Raw genomic sequence first — 12,651 nt, forward strand, 5'->3', positions numbered from 1 at the left:
TCACAAGCCTCTCTGCCTAAACTGCCAAGAGGTGGTCTCAGATTATCATCATGGTTCTACATTACTACTGGGCACCTGAGTAACTTTAATAAATATGGACTCCCAAAGCAATGCAAGGTCTGCTTCAAGTACCTTGCAATCCCTGCAGGATCTGAATTCTTTGGCTTCTCAAAGTGCCCATTTCCACCGATATCTAGGAAACAAGAGAGATTCAGTCAGGTCCATCAGAAGACATCCTTCTGAAACCTTCAGAATTACAGCTGATGGCCTTTGAAACGTCAAAGTACCTGCTGTTTCAGTACAAGCAGTCGCTGGACTTCAATGTAAGCTGCCTGCAGAGCAGCTCGAGCTGGCACAAGGCTTCCATCCACACAGTGCAAGGACTTACTCAATTCTTCTTCCCTCAGAGAAATAGACAACAACTGGTCTACCTGCGAACGCTCTGCAAGAGAAAGTAAGTTTCAAGATATGATACAGTCCTACTTTTAGGACATTCAGAAGGTATTTGGCAAATGTCAGCTTTCTGAGACGCAGTTCATTAGAGTAAGTTGCCACATTGCTTCCTAGTGAAAGCAGACTGGAAGAGATGAGGTAGCAAGCACAGTATTAAATTTGTACTTCTGTTTGATGAGCCTGGCATAGTCCACAAGTCATGGTCAGTCTTCCTTTATCAACCCAAGGAAGGCACCACTCATGGGAAACCTATGCAACAGAGTTTGGCCTCGAGAGAGGAGAACAAAAATAATTAGAATTTGTTTGGTGGGCCTCCTAAAACATTTAATTTATTTTACTTTATAATATTTTTATTAATTTTAACTGTAACAAACATCACATATAGATAAACATTAATAAGAAAAAGTTTAAAAAAGAATGTATTAAAAACTTCATAATGCTGTTTATACATTCAATAAAATATCCAAAAATGGGATTTCTCCAGTCTCCTGACTTTCCTCTACCCCCTCCCATGGTTCCGTTATTGCATGATTACTTTATGCATGTCCAAGTTATATTGTCCATCTAATTATATCCAATTCTTTCTTTTATCATAATAATGCAAATATTTCTTAGAATCCTGCTGATGTATCAACTTGTATTACAATGCTTTGATATACATATAATAAAAACTTCTCATTCGTTTTTAAATTTGTTATTATCCTGATTTCTGAGTTTCTCTGTTAATTTAGCCAGTTCCACATATTCCATTAACTTAATTTGCCAATCTTTTTTTTGTGGGGATCCTTTCCTATTTCTAGCATTGGGCTATCAATACTCATGCGGCTGTCGTCGCATACATAGAGATACTATTATTATTATTATTATTATTATTAGGTATCTCCTTTCCTATAATTCCTAATAAAAAGGCTTCAGGCTTTTTAACCAAACTTACTTTAAACAGTTTTTTCAATTCATTATGTATCATTTCCCAAAAGTTTTTTATTACTTTTCATTGCCACCACATATGATAAAATGTACGTTCTACTTCTTTACGTTTCCAGCATTTTTTCCCTCTTGATTTGTACATTTGTGCTAATTTAACTGGTGTTAAATACCACCTATACATCATTTTCATTTAAGTTTCTTTTATCAATGTACAAGCTGTAAATTTCAAATCATTTTTCCAAAAAAATTCCCATTCTGACATTTGGATATTATCTCCCACATCCTTTGCCCACTTTATCATTACACATTTGAGTGGCCTCCTAAAACTTTTAGACCGGAGAAAAAAATGCAGTGCCAACTAATTTATCACTGTGACCCACCTTTTTTGCCTTTAATCTTTCTTCTTTTATTCTTTCTTTCTAGACTTGGAATTTCAGGAGAGGATCCCTCCTGCAAATTAAATATATATTTTTGTTAGCTAAACTAGCATATAACACAATTTGGTAGATATTCCAAGACACAAATTATGTACCAAGCCTATTTGAAGCAGAAGTGTTTGAACACACAGGAGACATCATTGGTTGGATTCAACCTATAGGTTGGACTTTGGCTCCAGTGAAATCAAAGGGACAAGTTAGACACAATTTAAGTTAGGCCCCGCAGAACCTAAAGCGAAATAAACATACAGTATATTCCTGCATTGCAAGGGGTTGGACTAGATGACCCTTGGGGTCCCTTTCAACTCCGTAAGATTCTATGATTTCCATTGAGGTGTCAATTTTGTTTTTGAATAGTAACCGAATTCCTGCACACAGTCCTCTTGATCACACATCCACTTAACAGGCATTAAGTGGACATATTCTAGCCTGTCATAATTGCTCAAGGAAGGTGTGAAGCCAATGAGGGGAGTTCTAGGGGCCAGATGAAGGCTGCATATGGCCCCTCAGTTTCTCATTTCTGCTATGGACCAAAGAAGCTGCCATGACCAATTGTAATCGGCGGAATCTAACAACGTAGTTCTGCCGGTTACGATTTGCATAATGAAACTTCACACGCCATCCCCAAATCTGCTCTGGAGGGTTCAGAAAACCCTAGAAAATATTTAGGGGACGTACAAGGAAGAGGAGAGGGAGGGGAAGTTCTATCGCAGAGCCAGAAGTCCTTGGTGCTAGTGGAAATAAGGCATTTGATATAAGAGAGGATGTGTCCGGGTATTCTTACACTCAGGGCCGTTTTCAGATTCTGTCACAAGGTTTTCAATGCACAATGGATTCCATGAGTATTTGGACCACTTACTCCGGTCGCTCTTCTTTTTTTGCCAATTCCCTGGCTGTCATTCTGCTCGTTGCCCGATGTGTAGCTGCTGTCGGTAGCGGCATCTAGAGTGCTGAATGCTGCGAGGGCTGAAGCCATACAGAACCTTTCCCCGGGACTCTCCAGCATGTCTTGAGCTTCAAGTGCCTGGGCCCTGTAGTCTGGGCTTCTTGGGCTTTGTCCTGCACTAAACACTGTGAGTCTGTTAACATTAGGGGGAGACTGTAGGCTGAGCCTCCTTCCCCTGGAATCAGCCCTGTCAGACATGTACGGCGAGGAAGGAAGAGAAGAAGACTCTTGTTTCACACCAGCCACAGCAACTGCAAGCATCTGGGAGCCGTATGTTACATCCTCAGTGTTGGCAACCGAGCTCATTTGTTCGTTTTCTTTGCTTGGGCCTTGACTGCTGAAAAAACTATAAACAGAGGTGGTCTTATCTACAGCCACACTGCTTTCGGAGAGACTACGTTTCCTAACAGTCCCAGGGGAGCCTAGGGATATCCCTTCCCAGTGGAAACCTTCAAGGCTGGTCAGGTCACCTTCTTCATCCAACTCAAGTTCCTCTTGTTCATTCTGGATGAGAGGAACCATCTCAATGCCAAACCTTAAAAAACAATAGTGATCGTGAAACACTCAGTAGTGAAAGCTCTACCAAAAATAAAGGTTAACACAGAACTGCTAACAATTAAGTTTCATGTATGACTAGTTCTGCAATAGCAGTGATGCTGTGTTATTACCCAAAGATTTGAAATTCACAGCTGTCTTACCTTTTGGGCTACAGAGTTCCTGAAGATCCACCAATCAGGACAGCTCTTCAGGAAATCAGAACCCAAAATAACACCTTCACATAGCAAGCAGCGACATAACAACAGGTCAGTGATATTTTCCCCAACATAGAAGGAAACTAGGAGGATACTGCAAACGCAATTTACCTCTGGTAAATGTAATTGTGATGGCAAAATTACACTGACTGCCTACATTAAACCAGTGGGTCACCTTTCACTGAGAAGGGTGGAAGTGGAAGAGATTTGGTTAGTGTTCCACCAAAAATTGTAATTAAAAAAATTACATAGTTACAATACAAGCTAACTAACATATCTGCAGCAGCTGTAGTTCCTCTTTAAAAGCTGGACATCTAGAACAACTGTAGCAAATCTGACTCACTGGGCTGAGAACATTGCAGCTGTGCCTTGATCAGCTGGTTTAAAGGCAAAGATTGTATCTGTGAACCAAGATTTGGTGGCAGTTAACTGAAGGCAAACGGTGAGCTAGGCAGAGAGGAACCTATACTGTGGGAAATCTTGCATATAAATGTAAATAAAAATGTGAAACTGTTTCTTATTCTTACATCCCTTTTCCTAACCACATAATACCCCTTTAAAGCAAACTGTTAAGTCCCTCATGCATCTTCTCAACCAAGAAATGTACAGGTTTATTTATTTGGTAAATGCATAGGCCACCCTAGGAGTTTTGCACCGAAGGGTGGCCTATACATTTGCTAAATGCATAGATCTTTGATTACAATACAGTTTCAAATCTGATTAAGACTACCAACCTGGGTAAACCTTTGCCAAGTTCTTGCTTCTTCTTTGTCACCTGCTGAATTACCTGCTCCCAGTTTACATTTCTTCGAGACACGCTAATAATCTGCCGCAAAGTAGGCTTGAGCCCTGATTCTTTCTCAGCTTCACTCTTCCGGTGGCTGCTGACATTGCGAATGCGCCTTGCACTGTTCAGGTTGGGCTCAGGTAGATGTGAGCCAGTTTTGCTCTTCAAGTTGGTGCGCCATGTTAGGTCTCTTTGGAGAGAAGCTGGAAAGCCAAGTTTACTCAGTTCAGGAAGAAGAGGGCCAGAGGGCTGCCCTCCTGCATCTTTCTGCAGCTCGTGATTAGAATGAACTGCATAGCTTTCCTCTTCTGGAGCATCATTTGATTTAGTCATGCTTCCGTCACCATCCTCTTCCAGGGATGCTTTCAAGTCTGTATCTAGGTCATCTTGAAAGATGGATAGAGAGAGCGAGCCCATTTGGAATTTGGTATATTTGTTATCAGTATTCTTCAACTCTAATAGATAGCCACCTTGGTCAGGTTCAGCAAGATCACAAGTTGAGAAAGCATTAGAGTGAGTACTTTTGGTTCCTGTTCCATCTCCAGAGTTCTCATCCTCCAATCTATCTATCTGGGGCTCATGCATCTTCAGAGACAATCCTGGACCTTCAGTACTCCATTTGTCATTCCCATCAGTCTGAGTATCTTTACAAGGTATCAAGCAAGAGTTTTGGAAAGACTGGCTATACTCAAGTTCTTCTTTGGCATTTTTTAATGCTTCGTCTAGATTTTCAGTGCTGCTACGCACATGTGTGGTGCCTTTTAAACTGTTATGGCCATTACATTCATTACTCAGCTTGGATCCAGAGGAGGAGGAATTGTTAGCATCTAAATTTAGTGCATTTAGTTGGCTCTGGCTCTCTCCGGATGATGAGGATAACAAAAGCTGGACATGTTTCAAGAGATTCTTTGGGCTTCTTTTTTGAGAAGATGGCTTTATATCGGGAATAGCCAGAAGTGGGGACTTCAAAGATGGCATCCTGTTACCTTTGCCTTCAGCTTGGTCTGATTTTTTCTCACTGCTTAAGTCTACTGCCTTCTTACATGGTACAAGTTTGTTGGATGCCATTTTGTAATTGGGGGATGCTGAATAAGTCTCTTCCCATTTTTTCAGTTTGGGGTTATTGGTTTTAGGATCTGTGCATTTTGGAGACAATGGAGAGCATGACAGACGACCGGAATCTGCTTTCTCCGGAGTTGTAGCTACATTCTCATCACACAGTGGCTGCTGTTCTATCGTTTTTAGAGAGGGATATGGAGCCCAGCGATTTGTTTTTTCTCGGGAAGGGCTGTTGCTCTTTCCATTGACTTTGGAGGTCTTGCTCTCTGGTTGCTCAGAAACACCAAAGTTTAGTAACCCATCTGAAGGAAGCTGATCACTAGTGAAATCCAAAACACAATCCCTGTTGTCATTTTCATTAGCAAGGCCCATATAAGGCACCACAGAACTACTGTCCTGCCACTGCCATGCATATCTTTCTCTATTGTATTTATCCTGCACACTTTTGCTTTTTAACCAGGAAGCATCCACACTATCTAACTGGGAACTATTGTTTGGAGCCCTGCTTCTTCCTAAATTCCATCCCCTTCCGTTTTGTCGACCAGGCTTCCAGTTTCCACCTGAATTTTTGGCTTGCCAGTAAGAAAATGCATTTTCTCCTTCGGAATTCCACTTGGAACTTCTTCCCCTGCCACCATGGTGCCATCCTGGTATTCCTCCTCTGGCATTCTGATGCCAAGCACTTCCATTATTCCCATAGTTATGATAGCGATTTGGAGACACTCCAGTATTATTTTGATGCCACCCAGGTCGTCCTCTCTGCTTGCTCAGATGCCTGTTTGCATTCTTAGGATTTCTTGCAGGATGTGTGAATTGGCCTTGTCTGGGATTTAAGAAACCGTCACCTTCCCAGTTCCACTCCCTCTGCGATGGTCCACAATGATATCTTGATGATGAATCGTAAGTGTCTCGGTCTTGATAAGTTCTTTCATCTTGTCTTCTTTGTAATCTCCTGTCACTGTTTTCTGTTTCATGGTTCACACGGCACACTTCACCTGCCCTATAAAGATAGAAGTATTTTAATCTGGAGGCTAAATAACCTATATTTTCACTCATTTGCAGTAACAGTTAGTTTTCAAAAAAAATAATTAGGTCTGATCTAAAATATCTCTGAATAATAGACCTGCATTTTGCCCCTGGTTTGCTGACCAAAGGCAAGCAGAGGCTGGAGATTTCTACTGCTGAGTGAGGTAAGCCTGAGATAGCCTTTCAATTAGTCAACCGGCAGAAATGTCATATACAAATCAGTCTCCACTGCTTCATCACATAAATACAGCATAATTATGTTACAGTCAGTCATTAAATGAAACAAGGATTAATTGCACACTGTCAACATGACAATGATGACAGTCCTATTGGTCACTCCCCCAATCTCAGAGGATAGCTATGGAAGGCAGAAAGGATCTCTGGGAGAAAGGATGTTTCTGTGCTGTTGAAGAATGAAGAAAATATTTCTACTCCCATTTGGCATTATTCATCAGGGAGAGAGATGCCATATACCATATCAGCTTCACCGTCCACCTACTACATGATAGTGAACTGAAAAGTATATTGGAAGGATAGAACGTTTTAAAATATTGTCTAAAAATAAGTTTAGAAAAGTAACCAGTCCTCTCGAAGATGCAAATTCAACATCTGTGCTGTATGTAGACAGCTACCTTGCCTAGCTTCAGTGAAAGATTCTCTAGCTTCAGAAAAAAGATTCAGTTTATATGCATTATATATAACGGGATTTTCTAAGACCACGTATTACAATGGCAGGTTGCCCAAAGGGCAGGATTTAAATTTGCCAGCAAAATACATAAAAAGGCTTATCACACATTCCAAGGAAAAATGTTTGCTTTTTCACAGCTAGTGCAATATTCCCAGCAACATTAGGCCGAATTCCAGAACTACATTATCCTGTAAAAAAATCAAGAGGGCTATTTTTCCTTTCTCACTGTAAGCCACTGGAGACATAAGGATAGGAAAATTTCACACTATGGCATCCATCTTCACAACCCCTGATCACGGGTATGCTTCAGGTTTCAAGTTCCAGATCCCTTTTTAACTCTGACAAGACTCAAATGCTCTAGTAGTTCCATAAATGGGCTTCAATTATTATTGAATCTGTAGATCATTGCAACTTCCAAGGAGAAAAGAAAGTCACAAGGACTGATAGATTTCCACCACCCCCCCCATCACCTCTGCTCATGCTAGATACTTTCCTCCTCTGCCAAGTTCAATTCATTAGGAAGTTTCAAACATCCCCTACAAAGAATCCAAACAGAGGAATAGGGGAAAAATTGAACTTCTGCCAGCTAGAGAAATGTTCACTATGTTGAAAGTTATTAGAAGAAAGCTGATCAATGTGGCTCACTTACAACACAAAGCGTGTATCCTAAAGATAGATTTACTTGGATGCAAAGATTCTGCGGTGTGACTGGAATGGAATGGCTGAAATGGGATGGTGATGGTAGTTCACTGTTTTCTTCTCCACCACCAGCAACCCCCACCCTCAAAGTAAAGCAGGCTCTAGAGTTTTGACCACCCTCCAACAGATACTGGGGAAGGCAGCAGGAGGTAGAGGGATTGGTAACCACTATTACACCCCATGGGATCAGAAGTGTCCACAAATCCACCCCATGGAAGGCAAGAAAGGATGCAATAAAGCCAAAGTAGATTCACGTTATTTAAACCACACATAACAAAATGTATCATGGCACAAGCAATGAACACTACACAGCAGATTAAAACACAATTTGAAGTTATGCAGAAAAACCTAGAGAACAGAATTCTATCCATAAATTGGATAAAGGATTTCATTCAAACCCAAATGCATTTCTAGACAACAGAGAAGTAAAAATGGTTCCAGGTTCAGCTGACAGACAGAACAGTAAGGAACAAACCTATAAATAGTCTCGTTTCACAGTTCTATGTTCCCTATAATGGTTTTCACAATTAAATAATTTCTAATAAATACGATCATGCATATTTAACTATGAATCATAATGCATTCCCATTACACTGGATGCAAGTTAATTATGTATGGTCTAATAAAGTAGGCTACAAATGATATAGGCTCAGTTAGCAAAAGGTTTTCCAGTTCTGCCGGATGTAGCATTAGCAAAAACTTACAACAGATAAATTTGCAAGAAGAGGCCCCGTATATTGATTTCAAGCCAGGGAAACCAAGTTTAACGGTCCATCCCAGAGTTATCTGCTCCGTTGGTCTACAAGTGGTCTTTGGGCAATGCTACAAAACTTGCATACTAAAAATAGTAACTTATGCAGCTCTTACAACTTTCCCAGCCATGGCCACAGACTGTACTAAAGGCACAGTACACTCTTGGCATCATTTCCCTATATTCAAAGAGTGTTGAAGAACTCCACATCGCAACTGCTAAGAAAACGTGAACACACTCACCGGTTCTGCTCATTTCTTTGTTTAATCAACTGGATGAGTTCCTTGTCAAAGTATTCTTCGTTAGTCTCTTCTTTCCCTTCTTCTCCATCGTGGGCTTCGATGTTGTCTTTGTGCAGCTGGCTGGAGATGTGCTTGGCATACGCCGACAAGCCCACCACTGTCACCCTGCACACCTGGCACTCATGATTGCTGTCCCTGGGGAAAGATGGAGAAGCTGGACATTCAATTTTTCCCACAGGCATGGCAAACGCTGCTGATCTTAACTCAGTTTCCTCTGAATCTGCAAGTGTCACATCAAACGTGCACAAGGTCTAGCAATCTGCATTGCAGCTTTTTGAAAACCCTGCAGGTTTAGAAGTTCTTCCTTTTGCGGTTGTAGTTAATTTCAATGATGTCTGGGTGGATTTCAGATTTATTTCCAACAATCAAGAGGTAAAGGACTTGAGAATAATCGGAGTGTCAACTGGGATTCTTCTTGGATTGTTGTACTCAAAACCTTGTCAGAGGAAACATAGCGGAGGAGGTGGCAGAGTGGAGGGCTTGCAGAGCTAGCAGAAGCTGCTCTGAAGCACCTCCATGGTGCCAGCTGCACTGGGGAAGCCTGGCGATAAGATTCTAGATTTAAGCTCTGTCTCAGCACTCCCCCAATGAGCATCAGCAAAGAGGAGGGGAGACTACACCTCTACAGCCAATCCTAACTCAGTGAAACCTAAACTGGGACAGCTGGCACAGTGGCCTGGAATCCAAAGACTTTACAGCACAGCAAATGAAGGGAGGGAGTCGCCTGCTTGCTCTACTTTATTTGGTTCATTTATTTGGTTCATAAGATGCAAGCTAAATCCACTCTCTGCTCCGCAAGGATTATTGTGAAGATACAAAATTGTTTCAGTTGGAGGAAGCCAACAACTGTTTCAGACAAGTGTGTGAACTCTGATTTCATCTAAGTCTGCCAAGAAGGGGGGTGGAAATCACACACACACAATTTTGTTTCATGTTTTGGGTGAGGGGCAGAAAAAAATACATATTTGCAGTCCTTTGGGCAAACTACATTCAAAATTTTTATTTTGCTATTCACCTTCACTATTTTCTCAAATGAACTATTTTTGGTTTTTTGTAACTATGATCTGCAACACTCATCCAAGAACTTCAGACTTCATTAGGCGCTGAAAGTTATACTTTCACATGTACATAATAGTTGATAGAAGGGGGAAATAGATCTTCATAGAGAGGTTGATGACATTTTGCAGACTATTAAGACTCAATGACTTCTCCTTCGGCTCACATAGGAATTCGGGGGGGGGGATTTGCATTTAGAACCTCCACTTTTGAAATTCTAAGACTCTTGAAACTTTGTTCAAGCCCCATGTGATTTGACCAGAAATAACCTCTCTTAGCCTACACTGTCCCAAATACTGACAACCCCCTCAAATTTTCTGCATCTCACCCTGGGAAACATTGTCCTTGCTCAGGCACACTTAAAAAACAACAACCAAAAATGTATGTTATATACTAAGGGAAAGGCAAACACAGTTTAGGCACAGTTTTGCTTTTTTTAAAAAAGCTTAGTGCTGTTATATATTACATATGTGAGTTTCTGCCTAGCTGTGAAGTCACATGGCTAAAATATTCATAACAAAGTGAGAGAACCCACACACCCTCGCCACACACACACCTCCTAGATCACAAGCATCTTCACTATCTTGTAAAGAATTCCTCCCAAAGGAAGTTGAGGCCTAGGAACTTTCTTCCACCTCTGCAGCTTTTTTAAAAATGTGAAAAACAAAACCCGGGGGGGGGGGGGAGAGGGAGAATATTTCACCCACTCACAAGATATTATATTAGACTAACAGCCTTTTTACACAGTTTATACTAAGAGAGACCAGCTGATTGTTAAACAAAGTGTTAGGCCTCTTTAAAAGGCTTTCAAATAAATGAGCTGTGTACTTTCCACCAACTCCTATTTAAGTGCAAAGGCTAGGAACTAAAGAATTGTACAGCTATTGAAAGCTCATAGGAGCTTTGGACTGAACATGTGTTGGTAACTTCACAGTTGGATTACTGCAATGTGAGGCTACCCTTTGGATTGATTCAGAGGTTGCAGCTGGTACAGAATGCAGTGGCTAAGCTGCTTCTTGGGGTGGGGGGTGGGACTACCAGAAGCATGTAACAACTTGCTTGCAGCCTTTACACTGGCTGCCCATTTGCTACCAGGCCAAGTTCAAGGTGCTGGACAGGTCACCATATGCCTTATACATCCAGTAGATTGCTGTGGTCTACTGGAAAGTATTTCCTGCAAGAGCCAAAGATTTCAGAAACCAACTCTACAGTAACTCAGAGGAGGGCTTTTAATATGGCTGCCTCTGTTCTGTGTAACAGCATTCCTGTTGAAATATGACTAACACCAGCTATCCGCACTTTCCAGAAACAGTTATAGGACAGCTGCATTGTAGGGGGTTGGACAAGATGATCCTCAGGGACCTTTCCAATTCTACAATCTATGATTCTATGGTTTTTATAACCAGCAGGTTATTGTAGCTGGATAGGGTTTTAGCATTGTTTTAAATGTGTTTATTGTTTTGTGTTTTTAACTGTTTTCAACTGTTTTACATGTAAATTGCCTTGAGATGGTGGTTTAATATTATTATTATTATAACAACAACAACAACAACAGTAGCCATCTTTCTATAGTGCCCCTTCAAACCAAAGCTGAGGTGAATGAGGGAGACCTTTTTAGTGGTGGGACAACAATGGTAGCCGTCTTTCTATAGTGCCCCCTCAAACCAAAGCTGAGGTGAATGAGGGAGACCTTTTTAGTGGTGGGACAACAATGGTAGCCGTCTTTCTATAGTGCCCCCTCAAACCAAAGCTGAGGTGAATGAGAGAGACCATTTTAGTGGTGGGTCTGCCCACCACTTTGGAATGCCCACATTGTTATTCTTTCAGCATCAGGATAAGCCTTTTTGTGTTCTTCCTAGCACTTTAAGATCATATTTTAAGTCCCTATGGTATGTCCGCTCATTGGTTGGTTCTAGCGCCTGTAAACGGCACTGTTGTTTGACAGCAAACCTAAAGGCGCACTCCTCCATTGTTTCCCAAGACAGATGGATTTTTAAGATTTATTGTGGATAATGGTTGTGCTTTGAAGTGATTTGTCTAACGTGAAGAGAACATGTTTATGAGGTGTTAATTAAGTACAGTGGTACCTCGGGTTAAGAACGTAATTCGTTCCGGAGGTCTGTTCTTAACCTAAAACTGTTCTTAACCTGAGCTAATGGGGCCTTAACTTTAGCTAATGGGGCCTCACGCTGCCACCGCTGCACAATTTCTGTTCTCATCCTGAAGCAAAGTTCTTAACCCGAGGTACTGTTTCTGGGTTAGCAGAGTCTGTAACCTGAAGCATCTGTAACCTGAAGCGTCTGTAACCTGAGGTACCACTGTATACATAAATCAATAAATAAAATATTTGCCTCAACACACACACACCCCGCCCCACACAGTGTATCTTAGTATAGCACAGTTCGCTCCCTGGATACCACTACTTGCCCTCTCACTGTCTATACAACAGGAGTGTTCCCTGCTCTCATGGATGTCACATAGATAGCAAAAATAACTTTGTGTGGAATGAGTTGCCTCTGGATTTAGACTAGGATACCTCTAAACAAGGGAAAAGCCAGTCCCTGTGGTGCAGTTTTCATATGCATGTTAAAAAGCAGACCCAATCCAACACACCAGACAGGCATGAGCACCGCACCACTGAAATAAATGATACACATTCATATCTGCCCTAATGTGAATGTTAACCAATCAAAGACACACACAGGAGAATTATAAATATAAAAACCAATAGAACCTTGCTTAAACCTTCAGTGTGAACCACATTTGGC

At 41.2% G+C, this 12,651-nt stretch overlaps 1 protein-coding gene across 2 annotated transcripts in view; it reads right to left on the minus strand.

Annotated features, from left to right (window-relative positions):
* Positions 1-12,651, minus strand: part of ZNF106 (zinc finger protein 106) — a 42,888-nt gene that overhangs the window by 19,296 nt on the left and 10,941 nt on the right. For both annotated transcript variants that reach the window (XM_079964248.1, XM_079964249.1), the window contains exons 4-9: positions 8,768-8,962; positions 4,250-6,361; positions 2,677-3,298; positions 1,761-1,830; positions 288-442; positions 133-193 (exon numbers count right to left, since the gene is read on the minus strand). In XM_079964248.1, coding sequence (XP_079820374.1) covers positions 133-193; positions 288-442; positions 1,761-1,830; positions 2,677-3,298; positions 4,250-6,361; positions 8,768-8,962 — 3,215 coding nt within the window. The remainder of the gene's footprint in view (positions 1-132; positions 194-287; positions 443-1,760; positions 1,831-2,676; positions 3,299-4,249; positions 6,362-8,767; positions 8,963-12,651) is intronic.

This window comes from Podarcis cretensis (genome assembly GCF_951804945.1).
Source record: "Podarcis cretensis genome assembly, chromosome: 1".
NCBI classification, from domain to species: domain Eukaryota; kingdom Metazoa; phylum Chordata; class Lepidosauria; order Squamata; family Lacertidae; genus Podarcis; species Podarcis cretensis.